The sequence below is a fragment of the Ixodes scapularis genome, unplaced genomic scaffold (assembly GCF_016920785.2).
Source record: "Ixodes scapularis isolate PalLabHiFi unplaced genomic scaffold, ASM1692078v2 ptg001212l_1___fragment_1__unscaffolded, whole genome shotgun sequence".
In the NCBI taxonomy this organism is placed as follows: Eukaryota; Metazoa; Arthropoda; class Arachnida; order Ixodida; family Ixodidae; genus Ixodes; species Ixodes scapularis.
This window is the reverse complement of record NW_024610117.1, coordinates 2346606-2366270: the sequence shown is the minus strand read 5'-3', so window position 1 is coordinate 2366270 and position 19665 is coordinate 2346606. Positions and strand designations below refer to the sequence as shown.

At 47.4% G+C, this 19665-nt stretch overlaps 1 protein-coding gene across 1 annotated transcript in view; it reads right to left on the bottom strand.

Moving 5' to 3' along the window:
• Positions 1 to 19665, bottom strand: part of LOC120848313 (medium-chain acyl-CoA ligase ACSF2, mitochondrial-like) — a 261125-nt gene that overhangs the window by 134191 nt on the left and 107269 nt on the right. The window contains exons 3-6 of the mRNA XM_042288177.1: positions 10894 to 11022; positions 10747 to 10800; positions 7804 to 7922; positions 7666 to 7713 (exon numbers count right to left, since the gene is read on the bottom strand). Of these exons, the coding sequence (XP_042144111.1) occupies positions 7666 to 7713; positions 7804 to 7922; positions 10747 to 10800; positions 10894 to 11022 (350 nt within the window). The remainder of the gene's footprint in view (positions 1 to 7665; positions 7714 to 7803; positions 7923 to 10746; positions 10801 to 10893; positions 11023 to 19665) is intronic.

Here is a 19665-nt window from a genome sequence, read left to right as displayed (position 1 = left end):
TCTGTGTATTGCGCTTCAGAGCAACTTTGCGCCGAGTTTAGCAGAATTGGTTTTGCGACAAAGATTTTTTACAAATTACCAGGCGGCGCTTCGTGACCTCCGTAAGCTCTCGATTCCTGTTCATGTCGTCTGCGTCGCTGGCGTCTCCGAAGTCCAGGGATTGTTCCAAACCGCCCTGGACGTTAGGATGGCTAGACGAACTATACAGAACAGATGTTTTAAATGGCAGTTCTGTTTTATGAGTAGTATGTACAAGAACGTCCGCGCGATTCGAAGACCACTTAATACGAGCAAATGGAGAGGAATCGTTTATGTATACGATATTTCCTCCTTCTTTTCTGCCTTGTCGGCATGCCGATTTTGCGTTAAATTCACGATAAAATGTCAGAAGTTGTGCAGCCTCCATGTTTCGTTCGGTTAGTATTATTATATATATTTCTATCAAAGCATCCAGCAGGTAGACACCTAGTTCTTCCCAGTGTTTCTTAAGGCGTCGAATATTCATTTGAATAATATGAAGAACATGTTCGCAGTGTTCCATTCAGTTTCCTACTAGTATGGTCTTGGTGCACCTATCCCAATATATATATGCACTGCATGAGATCATATAAAAAAACGTTGGTTCAAGTCACTCGCTTCATCAATATATATCGCAGCCGCACCGTCTCTCTGCCACACTGTTTCCCGTTGTTCATCCAGACATATTTGTAGACATTTTCTTTTGCACGTTCTTTTGCGTTCCAAGACAAACATCGCAGGAGCCTTCGTCAGGCTCTCGTTGATAAAAATACGGTTGGATGATAATGCGGTGCGCTTCTTGACCAACCATCCTTTATCTGACTTGTCCCTGAACCGCACAATGCTTGGAGGAATTTTTCCTACCGTCGTTTTCAATCTTTGCACAGATTCAATCTTATAAGGATAAGGCACAGGCAGGTTCATTTTTACTGCCAGATTGCCGAGAACGGCTGTCAAGTCTTCTTGAATATTTCCGACGATACCACATATATCTATGTTCTTTCGCGATTAACATTCCTGAACGTTTCCAGCCGCCTATTCAAGTTCTTTATTTCGCGCGTCCCTCTTTTACCGAGGTTTCCAAGTAATTTTGTCCTTTTTCCTCAGCTCGTTCAAGTCACTGTACTGCTTCGAAAGCATTTCAGTTGTTTTCTGGATTGCTTCGGTTGTCTTTTCCTCTTCATCCTGATTGTGAATTACGGAGTGTTGTTTTGCTGACTGCAGATTCAGGTTTTTTTTTTTTCCCAATGGTCTCGATTATATTTAAGATATATAAGATATTTATATCAGTGTCTTTTTTTTAAGACATGCGACATCTGGTTAGTTTCTAAAGTGCCGCTTTTAGGTGACTGTTTCCGGGTTCAGCGGTGTCCCCGTTGCCGTCGGCGTCAACGTAACCACGCAAGTTGCATTATGGAAATAATGCAACCGGGTGTAATCGCGCTTTCCATTATGGGAATATTTTGTAGGTAAATTTAGCGGAGAAATGTTTGCTGAATTTGCCGCTAAATTTAACCGGGAAATTTCCGCAACATTTTCCACTAAAGGGGGCGGGGCAGGAAAGAACGAGGGGAGGGGGAAGAGGAGAAGGAGGGGCATTGCCTCCCATCCTCTGCCTCCTAGCCTCTTTCTAAATAGCTGTGCTCTAATGTCGCATTACAAAAAAACTGTAAATGTCTTTCTTCCTTTTTTTGGTGACTTCTTTAGTTTTTTTTAAGCAGACGTTCCTGTCTTTTAGTTCGCAGCGATTGTCGTTGGGAGTTCACTTTGCATGTTGTACACCTCCAAGACAACAAAAAAAAAAATCAATGCAAATCATAGCTTTGAATTTTGCGTTGTTGAAACCTGCACATTTTCATACATAATAGGAGTCGTTACATTCCGCGCATTTGAGCCTTTGGCTTTCGGGTATTAGTTGCTTCAAAGGCACGATGCAATGATTACAGTCGTCGGGAATGATTGGAAAGGGACAACAGGAGGCAGACCAGCGGAGTGAGGAATGCTGTGAAAGGTCAAACTAGGATTTGTAGCCACCTGAGGGTCAAAGCGGAGATCTTAAAACTGCCTCCTGCACTCTCACAGACTGCAATGCTGCAAAGCCTGTCGGTGTCTTTTAAGCCTCGGCGTCGGGGGGCGTTGCTTCGTGGCTCCGACATCCACAGCCTGTCGTCGGCCCTTGCGTCGTGTCGTTGCAGCGGCGATTGTGTGCACTCAGAGGTGACCGTCGATTTTAGCCTGAGGGTCAAAGCGGAGATCCTAAAACTGCCTCCTGCACTCTCACAGACTGCAATGCTGCCACGCTTGTCGGTGTCTTTTAAGCCTCGGCGTCGGGGGGCGTTGCTTCGTGGCTCCGACATCCACAGCCTGTCGTCGGCCCTTGAGTCGTGTCGTTGCAGCTGCGATTTGCGTGCACTCACAGGTGACCGTCGATTTTAGCCTGAGGGTCAAAGCGGAGATCTTAAAACTGCCTCCTGCACTCTCACAGACTGCAATGCTGCCACGCTTGTCGGTGTCTTTTAAGTCTCGGCGTCGGGGGGCGTTGCTTCGTGGCTCCGACATCCGCAGCCTGTCGTCGGCCCTTGCGTCGTGTCGTTGCAGCTGCGATTTGTGTGCAATCACAGGTGACCGTCGATTTTAGCCTGAGGGTCAAAGCGGAGATCTTAAAACTGCCTCCTGCACTCTCCCAGACTGCAATGCTGCCACGCTTGTCGGTGTCTTTTAAGCCTCGGCGTCGGGGGCGTTGCTTCGTGGCTCCGACATCCACAGGCTGTCGTCGGCCCTTGCGTCGTGTCGTTGCAGCGGCGATTTGTGTGCACTCAGAGGTGACCGTTGATTTTAGCCTGAGGGTCAAAGCGGAGATCTTAAACCGCCTCCTGCACTCTCACAGACTGCAATGCTGCCATGCTTGTCGGTGTCTTTAAAGCCTCGGCGTCGGGGGCGTTGCTTCGTGGTTCCGACATCCACAGCCTGTCGTCGGCCCTTGCGTCGTGTCGTTGCAGCTGCGATTTGTGTGCACTCACAGATGACCGTCGATTTTAGCCTGAGGGTCAAAGCGGAGATCTTAAAACCGCCTCCTGCACTTTCACAGACTGCAATGCTGCCACGCTTGTTGGTGTCTTTTAAGCCTCGGCGTCGGGGGGCGTTGCTTCATGGCTCCGACATCCGCAGCTTGTCGTCGGCCCTCGCGTTGTGTTGTTGCAGCTGCGATTTGTGTGCACTCACAGATGACCGTCGATTTTAGCCTGAGGGTCAAAGCGGATATGTTAACACCTCCTAGTGCACTCCGACTGGCTGCACTGCTGCCACGCTTGAAGGTCGCTTATAGACTCCGGCGTCGGTGGGCGCTACTTCGTGGGTTCGACATCCGCAAGTTGTCGTCGGCCCTTGAGTGGTTACGTTGAAGCTGCGATTTGAGCGCATTCACAGATGACCGGCGATTTTAGCCTGAGGGTAAAAGCGGAGATCTTAAACCGCTTCCTGCACTCTCACAGACTGCAATGTTGCCACGCTTGTTTGTGTCTTTTAAGCCTCGGTGTCGGGGGCGTTGCTTCGTGGCTCCGACTTCCGCAGCCTGTCGTCGGCCCTCGCGTTGTGTTGTTGCACCTGCGATTTGTGTGCACTCACAGATGACCGTCGATTTTAGCCTGAGGGTCAAAGCGGATATGTTAACACCTCCTAGTGCACTGCGACTGGCTGCACTGCTGCCACGCTTGAAGGTCGCTTATAGACTCCGGCGTCGGTGGGCGCTACTTCGTGGGTTCGACATCCGCAAGTTGTCGTCGGCCCTTGAGCGGTTACGTTGAAGCTGCGATTTAAGCGCATTCACAGATGACCGGCGATTTTAGCCTGTGGGTCAAAGCAGACTGTAGCTGCGTTGTATATAAGCACGCTGTTTGCGTAGGTTACGCCGGGGCTGCTAGTGATTTTCACAATGCTCTTCCTGTCGAATTGTTGTTACACGAGTGTCGGGCGAGATGCAAAACTGCTCCTTTTAGTTTCTTAGATTTTGCTACATTGTCTTTTTCGTGTTGAAGAGGTAGTCCTTTTCGCTCGTAATCGTTGTTTTGATGTACCCGTATGCTGTTGTTTCCTTTACGGATTGGTTTTGGAGACAAAAGTTCTTGTCCGTGTTTGGTTGAATCTGCCCGATACGTGACGCCAGCGTGTCTGCTTGTCGTAAGCGCTTACGTAACGCAATGCAACTGAGCACACTCAAAGATAAATCTGTAAACCATCCTTAACAGTTTATAGTCACGTTGACTGATCTGCTGCCAAGAGACGCGGGCTTTGTAAGAGAGGTTTGCATCGTTGTCGTTTTGGTAGCCCGCGTTTGTATTTTCTCACACACTTGGTCTTTAAAATACCACGTCCGGGGTCCGTTGCTTTTTCACTTTATTTGACTGTCACGGTATAAACACTGCCCGAAAGACTGGACTTCATGTCGTCGGTTTGCCCGGAACAGAACACAGCTCACGCAAACGCCCCTCACTCGCGGGAGCATCCATCTCAACTGACAGACTGCCCATCTTTATCGATTGGCTCTGCCGGATGGCTTTTTGCGAGAATGATCTGGGAAGAGTTCACTCTAAAAAAAGCCCGTGAGTCTGCTTTCCCGCACAGCACTCGGAGAGCCAATCATCGCAACTTACGAAGGCAGCTCAGGGAATGACAATTTCGAAACATATGTTTAGACCAAAAAACACAGACTGAGTTGTGACATTAAGCAATGCAAGCGTGACGTTTTGCACTGCTAAATGTCACAACTCAGATTGCGTTTTTTGGTCTAAACATATGTTTCGGCATTGTCATTCGATGAGCTGCCTCCGTAAGTTGCGGTGATTGGCTCTCCGAGTGAGGTGCGTGAAAGTAGACGCACAGACTTTTTTTAGAGTGTTGAGTGACAAATTGGCAATGTGCAATTCGAATGCGCGAACTCATTTTCAGGTGTGTCACTACTTCTCAAACACTCCCCACACAACGTTCAACTTCTCTCTCTTGAAGATGTGTTCATCCCGATGGCGCCACAAAGGAGTGACTGTCAAGGTGCTCACATGGTACTCGCTGCGAATGGAGGCGCAGTCACGAGAAAGCAAAGCAGGGCAGGCGGCATGGCAAGAAGCACAAAAGGCTCAAACTAGAAAGGGTTGCCTGTCCTCTGGGTGCATGCCCTCCATGAACGTCAAGTGACCATGCAATACTATGCTAATAATCGTCTTGTTTAGCTAAGCATACTCTTTACACAAAGCTATGTGGTGGGCTTAGGAATATCCTACTTCCTCTCTATTACCATCTTTGAAAATCATAAGTCAGGCAATCATAAGGTTTGAATGATCGCTTAAGTGAGCATTTTTATAACACCCACTGAGTCGTAGCTGGACACTTCGGAATCCATTGTCGAGTTTGTGGCTGTGTAGCACATTTTGAAATTTGTTCTCTAATACGTAGGAGTCGAAACGCATGGACAAGAACAATAATGGAAGCGGAAAGGATAGCACAGCTGAAGGACAAGTGTGTAAGTAGTGCTTCTATCGCGCTGTCGACCAAAGAGCTTCAATTTCTATCGAAATGATAGCGATGAGGGAGAGGGACGATTTGTAAAAGTGTTTCGTTTATATATTTTTTTCCGTTTCTTTATTTTTCTTCCCTTTTACTGTTCTTCTGCCTTGTCTTTAGAATTTTCCTTGTACTTCGTGCTACTTCTTCTACTTATCACGTACTGAAAAGTCAACCCAGACGTTGAAGACAAAAATGAAGTAGTCGAATACACAAGAGTTGTAAGTTCAGCGCGTGGGCTTGTCTTCCTGAGTGTCTGGTGTGAGATTGGTTTTCCCTGCGCTGTCACCGTCAAGTATGGTTCACCAACTCGCCCAAGCATCCATCCTGTCGTGTTCAAGCATTGCGTTTTGTTTTAATGCCTATTCAATTTGCTTGCCTGACAATTTGTCTTGTATTTCTAATTAAGCTATTCACATTAGTGAAAGCGTTTGTGATTTAGACATCTGCTCTAGTTAATGCTTTAGGATTGACCAGGGGCGAAATAAGTTATTTTATATATACGGTAAATATTTTGATAGCGCAGGAACCGTACGAATTCTCAGTTACGAGAAACGTCGTTAGCGGATTTGTATTCTTCACCGTCTCTCACACGAAATATATGATGAGCGTTTCCTATTGAGATATAAGATCATTAAAGTAATTCGACAACGCATTCAGTCCTGTCTCTTTTATTTTAGCAAACGCGCTATCATTTAAACGTTTAAACCAATATACTGGGCTGCAGCAGCCAATACGTCCAGTGTCGCCACCAACAAAGACAACAAAGCGACTTATTGACTCTAGTCCAACGACACGTGGATTAAACAGAACGTTTTCACCTAAGCTCAGAGTAGGTCGCACAATCTCTTCCGTCCTCAACATCGAACGCGCTATAAATTCCTGACCCGGACTTGATGATCCACTCCGAGCACCTGCCATTCAGGGGAACGTTCTCCACGGCCCGGCGGCATGGCAACGGCATGGCATTTCAGATGTTTATGCGGTAGGCACATCTATCACAGCCACCGAATCCGGACCCTCCGCCACCACCTCTGCCTCGTCGCGTCTGCCGCCGGCATCTCTCAGCAATGGGCTGCGACCACCTCGCTCAGCCCGCCAGCACGGCAAGTCTACGTTCGTTGGTATTTCCACCACTGCCGCAGTCCCTGGTGTCGCCCCGGCAGTCGTGCCCATCTGTGTGGTGTGGTACTGTCCTGGCACGGTCGCGTGCTGCCACAACATGTGGGGCGTGCCACACCGCGCCACGCTGGAGCATGGCAAGTCACGACGCGCCAGTCTGTTCATAAGGCACGTCGCTGACCGTCCAAGTGCTCTTCATTCCTACTACGTCAGGCATCTGCTCTCCACTCGGTGCGTCATCTCCCGGAATTACACTGAATCGGTCCCGCAGCTGGCCTGCAACTCCCCTGTAGCCCGAATGGATATAGAGCCCACTAAACTTCGGAGCCAGAGCACTACCCGATCGTTGTACCCGCTGTCTTTATTTCGCCTGACATCAACCTTAATCAAAACCTGCCCGGTCTCCACACCCTGTCTTCAACGTCCACCGCTTCCTGCAGCGTCATTCAGCTCGCAACACGCCAACAGCAACAGCGCTACTCCTGGAAGCTTCACCACCTACTGCTCACAGGATCGCTCCGTCCCCTGCAGCCTGCTGCGATCCTACAGGTGACGTCTTTAGGGGGGGAGCTACCTGTAGCTGCCAATACGTCCAGTGTCGCCACCAACAAACACAACAAATCGACTCATTGGCTCAAGACCAACGGCACGTGGATTAAACATAACGTTTTCACCTAAGCTCGGAGTCGGTCGCACAATCTCTTCCGTCCTCAACATTGAACGCGCTACATCGGCCACTTGAATACAACGAGAATGAGAGCGAACAAATATTAAGATATGTCAGCCTCGTGTAGAGACTTTAGTGTTTTATTAGAAAGAAACTATTCAGCTTTCAGTCGTTTGTCCTAAGAGAAAAGAACATGAATAAAGCCACTTATGTAAATCACGCTCCACAGAAACAAAATGCACAGCCTGTCACCCACAAAAGCACTCATTAACTGACACTCACATCTGAGACTTAAAGTTACTTACGGCTTCCGGGTGTCGCCTGTAGTGATCACGTGCTTCAAGAACGGTAGCCTGAAAGAATGCAGTGAAAGTTACGGCACTTCGAAAGATATCCAGCAAAGAAATTCTGGGCCTCATGGAGGGAAATATCTTTATCGTCACCTTTCGCTCTTCAACATTCCCGGCGTCGACTTCTCTAGTTCTGGTGCAATTTTAAGCAACATCTCGTAGAAACTTACAGAGCCAAATTCTTCTCCAAGGATCACAGCCGCACATTCTGCCTGAAAATAATAGTTTTTTTTTGTGTTTTTTTTTTACGCAAGGACGACGCCAAGCGCGAAATCTTAAAGTACACTTGGCATCCACACAGAGGGCTCCGCTGCCTCTCTCATGCCTCCTCGCCTTCTCCCCTACTCAAATGAGTCGCGGGTGCGTAAAGAGACGCAGCGCAACTCCTCTTCCGGACACCAACAGGAGTTCAGGCTTTCGCGGTATCGTGAGAAGCACCTGCACATGCCCCGGACTTTTAGAGCGCAGCTCTTAGGGGCTCGCTTCCGGTTTGAGCGGCGTCGGCGTCGCCGTCGGCGTAACCAAGGTCATCTCAAGGTCACGAGACCCCCAAGGTCACCCCAAGGTCACGTGACCCCCCGAGGTCACGCGACCCCTCCCAAGGTCACCTCAAGATCACGTGACCCCCAAGGTGACCCCACGAGACCCCCTGAAGGTCACGTGACCCCGAGGTCACGTGGCCACCTCCCCAAGGTCACGTGACCCCCGAGGTCACGTGACCCCTCCCAAGGTCACCCCAAGGTCACGTGACCTGGAAGGGTCACGTGACCCCTTTAAGTCACGTGGCCCCTCCAGGCCACGTGACTCCCCGAGGTCACGTGACCCCTCCCAAGGTTACCTCAAGGTCACGTGACCCCCAAGGTGACCCCCACGTTCAAGTCACGTGGCCCCTCCAGGCCACGTGACTCCCCGAGGTCACGTGACCCCTCCCAAGGCCACCCCAGGTCACGTGACCCCCCCGGGGTCACGTGACTACCCGCAGGTGACGTGACCCCCCTCAGTACCCTTCCCTACTCCTCCTCAAGAGCTGCGCTCCAATTCGGCGTTACAGGGATTTGTAAACGGCTTTCCTTTTTTTGGAAGTCATTTGATAGCCAATGAGCAGGCCGCTTTCCATTATAACCCTACGAGAGTCGAAAGAGTCCATCATAGCAAGCGCTTGCACACCACGTATGCCGATCAACGACAACTGGTATATGCACCTTCGTCTTCTGGAACAAAAGGGTGTTTAAAGGATTTATTTCATAGGAATGCATAATTTCATCTGACTGGTATGTGGTTCATTGAAGTTGTTATTGGACCTCAAGGGCAAGCAGTCACACCATAAATTGCGCTCTTCCAACAAGCTCATAAGGCCCTGAATTTAATTACAGACGAAAGCGTTATGTAGAACCAAATTCAGTAATGCTGATGTCCAATTCGCAAATACCATACTCGGGGGTAATTGAAAGTGGGTGGAGAACGACGCCGCACCAATCTGGTTTGAATCACGTGCGCTAGACGCTGGTTTGTGGTTGTATGCAAAAATGGTTATAGTTCCACGAAACGATTCTAGACCAAAGGCATCAAAGCACCGTCGAATGACAATCCACAGCTCGCGTAGCACAATTTCAATAAAGAGCTCCTGTTGCCGCGCTATAACTCACTCAAAAATGTAGTCAAAGCGTGCACGGTAAAGTTCGTTTTATTCTTACTCTTAGTTTGGCACGTCGTAATATCGTGTCCAGTTTTTATCTCTTACCAGCAGAAAGTGTTTGGCAGCGGGCCGAACGTAACAGTATTTCACCTTTTTATTTTGAGGCGCACATAATCGTATTAAGCAGTACTCTATAGGAGCGCTGGCGGAACGATCAATCAAGGCAATGCCTAGAAAAGTTTCAGCATCCAACGCTCTAGATAAGCTACCTCCCCTCGCTCATTACAACATTTGAATGACGTCAGCGACCGCAGCTGCAGATATCTGCCGCATGAGTTGAGGCCTCGGAGATTTGATACCACCCTCATATCAGACCAAACGTGATATGTCCTACCGTGTAAGACGAAACGAGCACACCGCTCTCAGACGGCGAACTTCACAATATAAGGGAACCCTGCACGACCTGCCCATGTAGTAGGCTATGCAAGGTGACGTTAAACCTCCACCAGAAGCCGCCACGACAATACATTTGAGTTGCGAGTTAGCGTTTTTCTGTCTTCTGTGTTCTGTTCCTGTCCCCGTGCTCGTCTTTTTGTGCCTTTTTCTTACCACCTTCGACCAGTACCAACTCGCCCAGCTCACATCTTACTCCCTCTCTAGGCCACTTCACCGGAAGCAAGGTAAGTTCGGAGGCATGTGATGACGAGTTGCTACACCACGTTTCGACTTACGTTACGATGGCGATCAATGGAGAGTTTATTACAAGGTCTGTTTTAGAGTGCAGCTCTAGGGCTCCAGTTTCCGCGTTTCACGGAGTCGCTGTCAACGTCGGTGCAACCGCCCGCTAAATTTAGTGGCAAATCGAATTGATGTTTAGGTCACGTGATGTCAATTTTACCGCCAAATCTAGTGGAGAAACTGAATTTGTTAATGGGTGACGTGGCACGAAGGCATGTGACGTCATTTTCCCCACTTAACGGGGAAATAGATTTGATGTTTAGGTCACGTGATATCCATTCTCCCGCTAAATGTAGCGGGGAAACTGTAGGATGAGGGGAGGGTATGGAGGGGGAGGAGGACGTGAGGACGAGTAGAGAAGGAGGAGGAAAAGGAGGAAAGGTGGGAGGGAGGAGGAAGGGAGGAGGAGCAGAGGAGGACGGGATGAAGAGACGGGGAGGGAAAGAGGAGGAGGAGGGGAAAGCGTACCCCCCTCCGTGCCCCCCTCCTCCTTATCAAGAGCTGCGCTCCAATTTCGCATTACAGGGATTCGTAAACGTCTCAAGGTTTTCTATATCCCTTACACGAAGGTGGCTAAGGACTACAGTGTTTTGCTGTTGAAGGTAGCCGTTGTAGACTTGTATACAAATAAGAAAAATGTCCATGAGGTCGAGATGACTTACCTTATTCAAGCAATATTCAAGCTCGGAAAGCGTGCAGAATGAGTTGATGCCAACCTGGATAACAGAACAGGCGGGAGCCAAGATTCACTGCTGCGCACGTTATCTGTACACTTAGCATGGGCAGCGAAAGAAGTAAACCGTACTTACCATAACAAGTCCCGCCTTAGAGGCCGCAAACAGTAGCTGTGCCACTTCGTAAATCTTTGGAGCCACTACGGCGACCCTGGAACCCACCGGAAGTTTGAGAGACACCAGGCTTGCAGCTAGTAGGTCTACCTATGAGGATAAAGAACGACTAAGTCTCAACAAACTTGTTTTTTTAATTATTTCTGTGGATCATTGTGTTATAAAACGACCATGCTGAATTGAATGTATACTGGGTATGCGTCTTTAATTTTTATTTACAACCGCAAATTACTTTTGTGCCATTGAGCAGGGGGTACATTCAACCACACGGCAAAGAAACCCGTTTTTTTTAAGATACGTACGAAAACAGCTATTCATTCATTCATTGATTTGTTTGTTTATTTTCTGTGCTCATGAACAGCTGGACGCCTTGATAATGATGCACAACAAAATGTTTACAGGTTGGTTACAAAAGTCTTAAAAGCTACACAATTTGGTTTAAAAACATCAGTATCTGCTCCATTGAGGGTATTGCAGAAGTGTTGAATACGGGTCATGAAGCTGGTTTGGATCATGTGATTAACATAGAAAGTTGGAGAAAACCGCAAAACTCGACTCGGAACGTGAATATTAATAGCAGATGCGAGATATGGGAAATTAATAGGCCCATGAATACGTTTAAACCGGTAAACGAGATCGCTCTCACGTCGTCTAGAACTCAAGGTAGGGCATTTGCATTGTTCCAACAGTCTCGCATAAGAATAATAAACAGTACGACCAATTTAACGTAACAATCATAGACAATTAAAAAAACGCTTTTGAAGATTTTCTTGGATTGGATTAATGAGACATATAACCGTAGAATACAAGTTGATGTGGAGAACTCACTGTGTTTCTAGAAATTACTCCCAGCTTACGAAAAGAGTATTAATAAGGTTGTCAATATGTACAGCAGCGTATAACGAGGAGTCTGTCTATTCAACAAGATCACGCGTAAACTCGACTCTTCGCAGCTATGAAAAATATATGTTAACATAAAGTACAGCTCTGAATTTTATAATTAAAAAACAAAACAGTACATCATCCCTGACTTGGTTTAGCCCTTCTGAACGTGAAGATACTCCCGACTGGTTGGATCAAACTCCGAAACAGAAAAAAAGATAATTTGTCACTTTTTAGAATAATTGTAGCAGAAAGATAACAGGTGGAGTCATACGATGAAATAACAAGCACGTCCGTGATACGGAGTGTGGATCCCTAACCACTTTGTTCAGTTTTGAAGCGAAAGACAAACTAACTCATTCTCTGCCTCTATTTCATAAACGGTAGTGGTTTATTGGATATCACAATCCAAGATCTATAATTTCGTCGTCTATATGCACAAGATAACTATGAGCCTGGTCCCAAATAACTCAAGTGTGCTCTAAGATATTTTTTTTATAAAGTAAATTACAGTGCTTGTTAAAACTGCGCGACGTATCAAAGATTCGTCGGAATAAGGTGGACGAAGTTCAAAAATATATTAGCCTTCTAACAGTATCATCTTCGTGATGATTCTATGTCAAAATGCACGAAAAATAAACTCCCACATACTTATATTCTATAACGCTCTCAAGCATGTAACTCTTTAGTTCTCCAGTAGGCGGTCTAATTAAAGAGAAGCGTTCTATCTCTTTGGCCTGTATATCAATGGTACTTTAAATGATGGCATTTCTAGTTACTCAACGGCGTCGTGGTGTAACCCGACGTCGTGGTGAAAAAATGACGTGACTGTGCCACGTGACCTTATAAATAAAGTGACGTCACAGCGTCAATGATATCGCGTGGACAACGAGAAACCACGTGGTCGCGTTTCTCACCACTCCTTACCTCGTGATATTACATAAGGTAATGTGATGTCACTGTCATATCAGGCCAACCTTTGAAGGGACGTTCTTTTGTTACGGGACGTGACGACACGATGTTTTGTGATCGTGTCGCCTTAACCCTTTGGCTACGGAAATACTTAGAGAAACGATCCAAAATTGTTTATATGTATCGTAGCGTACACATGTATATATAGCGTAAACATGAAAGTATAGTAGCGTACGCAGTTTGCATAACCCTCTACGTCAACCTTCATATCCGGCGCAGCACTGGAGTGCAAAAACGCGTAAGCGCAAGAAGAGGGATCTCCACGTTGATTCTCTTCCAATGCCGACCAGACAAACCAGTGTCTGCATCCGAATCGGAGTCGCGTCAGTACTAAAGTCAAATAGCTCAGTGGCCTCACACTCACTGTCGGAAGAAAGGTTTATGTCCTTGTCATCTCAGAGGAGAGATATGTTGTAAAATCTCCGTTTTTCGCCCGTCCTTTTTTTCTTTTTTTGCACAATTGTCACGAATTACATTGCTTCCAAAAGTGGACGCCGCCATTTTTAAACGCTTTCTTACCAGTGGTAAGCTGGTTTTCGGCCAAATCTCAAAATTTATCACATTTTTGCGATATCTTCTTAAGGCACACAACACTAAACACACGTCGACTATCCACCTTGTCTTTGGTAAACGGCATGTGTTTTATTCTGCGTGGACGAGCCAAGCCCCATTCAGGTGGAACGGTGCAAACAATGTGAGCGAGCCCAGCTCGTCGATGGTAAGAAAAGGGTTGATACTGGAGTCTATTCTAGACTCAGCAAAAACAAACAGTTCCTGTCCTCGCACTCCGTCCTTCCTTCTGTCCTCCGCCCTCTTTCGGTCTGGAAGCACTGCTCGTGGGCACAACACACTACCCCCAATGTTAAAAAGTTCCTGAGGGGAAAACCTGTTTAGAGGTTTCTTGTTTCTAGTGGATCTTCGAAGGAACATCCACCAATCGTTGATGGCTAGTTTTCCTTGTTTCTCTTGTATCTGAGCGGACCTCCTGTAACTGGTTTCGTGCTGGATATGCTCGAGACCAGAACGACGAATTCCAGCCCTATCCTTCTGTTGCAAAAAAGGTGCTTGTTTTGACTGCTTTTGGTACATGTACATGTGGCCAAAACGACGGCGTTCCATTTGAATGTTATGCAAGGATCTTCACTCAGACGGAGCCTCAGACGCATATTGATAACGTCTTTTCCCACCACCCATCGTTTGTGTATTTCTTCCTGCATTTCTTGTTATTAACAATGGTAATCAGCAATGGTTACAGATGTGAACAGGCTTGTGTAGACACGGACATCTCACAATGTCTAGAGGTGTTCTCATTCTATATTCATAAATTAGTTCTGAAGGAGAGAGCTTTGTTGCTGCATGTGGTGTACTTTTTTATCCACCTAGTGACTCGCTAATCCAAGTACGAAGGTTTCCTTGATGTTGCATGGTGGATTGAACGTTCCCCTGAAGAACACGGTTGAACCTTTGAACCTGGACATTGGCTCGTGGGTTGTACATGGCGGACCGATTCCAAAAAAATCCTCTTGACTTCCTGAACCCTTGGAAGGCGTGGTATGGAAACTGTGGCCCGTGATCCGAGTCAATGACGTAAGGATATTTGTCGCGGCTGAAGGTCATACTCAGAAAGTCGCAGATTGCCTCAGCTGTCACTTCGCTGCAGAAAGTCACATCCGGTCACTTTATTTATTTATTACGGGCGAAGCTCCGTAGGGTCTAGCCTTGTCCGTCCCTCCGTCCGTTCATCCGGCCGGCGTCCGTGATCACATAAAAAGAAAGAAATGTTTGCGCAGTCGACAGGATTCGAACTTGTGCGGGGAGACCCCAATGGAATTCTAGTCCATCGCCTTAACCACTCGGCCACAGCTGCGGGACGAGTAGGGGGCTCTGAGATGTGGTAGTAACTCAAGAGCTGGGGTTTCTCTCATGGATGAAACGTTGCATGTAGCCGCTCAACGTCTATACAGGAGAGGGCGCTGCGGTCTAATGCGTACCCTACCGAAAAATCCCGTATAACTTTTCGCTATCCGGATTATGGAACCGGAAATCTATCTGGATTCTATCTGGATTTTATCTGGAATCTAGGTTTTCAAAAAGTATTCCTTTGTCTGCAATCTGGATTTCGGGTTTCCAGAAACAAATTTCCGGTTCCATAATCCGGATAGGAAAAAGTTAACCGGATTTTTCAGTAGGGATATATATAATCGCGTTAAGCTTTGCATGCACTGGCTCAGCGTTTATAGACGAGAGGACGCTGCGGTCAAATGCTCAAATGCGTATATAACCACGTTCCTTACCACACATTCTCTTTCTGACATGGACCGTTGACTTAAGCGGTGGAGATGCGTTCCCACGGCTTCTAGCGGATCCAAGCTCATCCGCTAGAAGCGGTCATTTTTTTATTTATTTGTACACAAAGATCATCTGAAATGTAATTACAGTAGGGGCGCGGCACTGGTGGGCGTGGGCAGCGTGCCCCACGGCACACTGGCCGAGACTGCTGCAGCTCCCTCCCCCCCCCCCCCCTACTTTCTCCCACCCCTTGCTCTATTTCCGTATTCCATGCTCAGTATGTTCGTTGCTCCCATGCTGTCGGTTCAAATGTGATTTCCAAAAATAGCTCGTTTGAGCCGTGAACATCTGAATACAACTTCTGTGCTCAAAAGCAATCTTCAAAAAAAAAAAAAAAACACGCCGCCGCAGAGTTACAGGTACACGGGACTACATCGAACACCGGGTAAGTCCGACAAATCAATATTTGTATCTGGAATTCATCAATACAGCTTCGAAAAAAACTTTCACGAGGCCTTCATGACTGGATTTATGTACGTAAAGAGTATATTGGCGAAGCCTTCCTTCGTTCGAAGAGGTGAACATCTTCCGATAATAGATAGTAGCATCGTTCTGAAAATATGTAAAATTAACAAAACCAATATTCGTTTTATGTTCTATTGCTTCGGTAGGTTTTAAGCTGTTCCACGTTTAGCAAAATTTAATTTTCAATTTCTTCTGGGGGGTAAAAACTGAAGTCAGCAAATATACGTATCTATATATTGTGGGTTTCCCCTTCTTTGGGGGTACCACTTAGAAACACAGAAGGTTCCTTGGGTCCTGATAAAGACGGGTTTATTTGACTTGGATACCACACGCTTGCCCGAAGGCCAACAATGTTGGATATGACGGCGCTGTCTCTTTTGAGAGGATCACCAGTCGGAGTCCACGCTGCCGCTATAGACCCCTTTCGAAGTAGAGCGCCACCTGTTGCACGCAACTGCAACTAGGTCCGCGCCATCACGCAGGGGTCCCGCCAAAACCGCCTGCATCTTACCGCCTACAACGGTGCTGCTTACACTTTGAGTCCCAGTCTGCGCGCGCCGCATCAATATGCCATCGCATTGCTGCGTACCTTTGTGTACGTAGGATGGATACGTTGATGGAGACAGAAAAAAAGATACGTGTCAGACAAGTTCTGAAGTGTTCAAAAAGAAAAACCGAGTCCTCGTGTCGTTTACAAAACTTTCGCGGGTTAGACAAGAAAACGTTTTTATCATCCATAAGCGGAAGCATCGCAAACAATTATATGTTGTAGTAGTGTGGCCGTGTGTCGAGCCCCGTCTTTAACTAGAAAGGTACGGCCACGGTTCAGTGCGCGGCTCGCATGCGCGAGCGGCTCCCTCCTTCAGTGATTCTTCACTGCAACCGAGGCCATTTTAGGTACTTTTTGGTGTGTAGATGCATGATTACTTCTTCCGCAAGTTCATTTCCTTTACTCACGCCGGTAAAGAGTTTTCCAGAAAACAGACGTCGGGTGGAGGGGGTGTACAGACGAAATGCAGTGTACACCGAATCTGAAGATCACTCGAACCCGCCTTGCGATCGTGGGAACATATGGATTGGTGGCCTAAACAGAGTGTCAAGGCCGTGCCGCTAGACGTTTAGGGACGTTACGCTACTAATCAGTTTGGAATTTCGTAAGAATGCAGCCAAAGAGTTGGTGATTAGAGCATGTTCAACAATTGTTATTCTGTTAAACGGTTTTTATTCCTGAACACATTGTATGTTGTTCTTGGGTCTTTCTCTTGCTTCGGTAGCAGGAACCCTTGATGAAGAAACTTCCTGCACTGATTGGGATAAAAAAAAAATTATACACCGGTTTTACACTCAAACAGCTGTGCATATTTTCTGTGCAAATAAAGATCAGTTCCAGCACACTTTTTTTTTTTTTTTTGTAATGTCGCATTTTGGGTGGGTTCAAACAAACGTGGTACGTTTACAAACGCCGTGAAATAAACCCAATACATCAGTGGTTCTTAGAAGTCTACTCTGTAGCTTTGTGAGCAATGCCATAAACCGCTTAACTTCTTAGTCTTTAAAAGGTTACCGAGGAAGGAATTTAAAATGCTGCCTGCCACCCACCCGTACAACCGTTTCTGCTGTTCTGTACGATTTGAGATTGCGATTTCTTGAACACTCAAGGCTTTGACTCGTGAGGCACATATTGCAGTTACTGGTACGCGGTCGTAAGTTTATTGGAGGGGTACGAAAAACGAAACGAGCGAGTTTTCGACTGTCACCGAACGACAAGCTCACGACGGGGGCAGCGTACCGGGTCGTTCGGAGTGGCCACGCTAAAAGCTCGATCATTATGATTAACTGTATTAAAATTATGGAATGTTACTAAAAAAATCACCACAAAACAAGAAAGAGCTTGCCTGTTCCGCGAGTAGTTAGTCCTTATCGAGGCGGGGACCGCGTATGCTTCGACGAAGATGTTGCAGGTTCTTTCCGTGCACCGGTTTGTTTGTGCCTGACCGGCTCCTGTAGAACTGCTCCACCTTTCTGTCACTTATATGTGGCAGTATCGATAGATCATTAGACCAACAGGTGATCGCGGGAAAACACCCGCACAAGCCATAGCTCAAAACGCTACGGCGGCTACGCTGCACGCCGACCGGTCGAACGAGTCGAACCCTGCGTAATGGCGGCGATCACCCAATGTTGCTAGATGTTTTACTATTCCGGCTAAATTTGTTTTAGTGTTGCCAAAATGCCGAAAGGGGTCTATTGACAGTATCACGGAGGGGGAGGATCAGATAAGGATATGAAGGCTCCGTCGAGCAGAGCCTCCCCCAGCGAGAGTCCCGCCCGTTGGTTTAGGGCCGTGTTATATAGTCTGCTTGAATGGACGCGCCCAGGGTGGTTCGGATGTAGGTGGCTCCCCGGAGGGGCGGACGCGTCCAAGTCATGATCCCGAGGGGTGTGCCTTAGGCAAATCACCCGAGAAGGACGAGGGAAAGCCGCCCACGAGGGAATACGGCTTCGCCCTCGCATCCGGGACGCGCCCCCACGTGGCGACATCCCACGGCCTGCCTGAGCTAGGCCTAGATAGGGATGCGGGGAACAGTGTTGCCAGATTGGGCTATATATAGCCAAATTGGGCTACATTTTTTTCTAGTTGGCGTCAAAATTTCGCCTTTGGCTATGTGGCTATTTTTGGGCTATTTCTAAGGGTGCGGCGAACTCTTGTCGAACCTCAGGTTCGACGTCGAACTTTGAGGTTCGACTAGTTAATTTTCGAACTTCTAGTCAGTTTCGTAAAAAAAATTGTTTCTCTTTTGGCTAGTCGAGAGGAGAGAGAGGAAGGAGAATGGCTTTAAACTTCTACAAACTTCGGGGTTTTCACAATGCACAGAGAAGCAGTGCTAGCAGAGTTCAAGCGTTCTCCCCACAGCGCAGTGAAGCAAATCAAACAAAGAAATTGCACTGTTTTTACAGGTCCGGTAGCGCGTCTTCTACCCGGACGTAGACTGGACTCTCCAAACGCAGCTTTGGTGCCCATTTCGAAAATTCTTAGGCATCTCCAACTTTAAGAAAAGAAACACAATCAAAAATAGCTTGAACCGGGAACGGGGGACGCTCATATTCTACACAAAGAAAAATAGACGGGTGGGTTATTGGTAAGAACCTTAGATATAGGGGGTGCTAGTTTAAAACTCCCAGTTCTGACTGTTCTGCTTCTACATTCTGTTCTTTTACTGTATGATTAGATCTCCCGGGCTTCACAATACAGCTGTCCATGTATGTTTTCTATTTGTGAAAACCTACGAAGGATGGGTAATTGTTTCACAAATTTTCATCCTTCTGAAGCTTTTTTTTATATATATATATATATATCAGGGGACCTAATGCACACAAAAAGTGGCGCATCTGAGGGTTGAAAAAGAGAATATAACGTGTTGTTTTTTGCGCGTATGAAAAATTGTCAATAAAAGGCTTAAAAATCGTTGTTTTTAGTCTTGGCTATTTTGGGCTATACTTATTTTATGGCTTTGGCTATATTTGGGCTATACCTCCCAGCCGTTTGGCGGTTTTTTGTTGGGACCATCTGGCAACACTGGCGGGGAACCCGTGGTTCCCACACTCCCCCCTCCTTAAGGCTGAGGTAGGTTTAAGAAAGATAAAAATTAACCTACCGACTCTCGACAACAAAACAAAACAAAAACAACGAGGCGGTGCCGGCTCCCACATGCTTGGGGTAACAAATAAATAGACGTTCTTCGTGAAGTTCCCGATGACGCAGTCGCTTGCTCACCATGGCGCAGTGTTCTTGGTAGAAGGTTTGCGGGGCCCTGGGACAGGTCACCGGACGGACGCGAACAGCTGGCCCCTGTCGGCGAGCTGTCCGACCGCCGCGCGGGTCCCGTGGTCGTGGATGAAGAGCGGGCTGTCTGTGGCCAGATGACGATCCCGACGTGCACGACGACGGCGGGTCGCTGGTTCGGCCCGCGGCCGGCCGGGGTCACAGGGTTGCTTGACGATTCACGCACAGCCGGGGTCCGTGGACGGCGCTGAACCGCCGCAACCAGGAGACAGCAGCTCCCG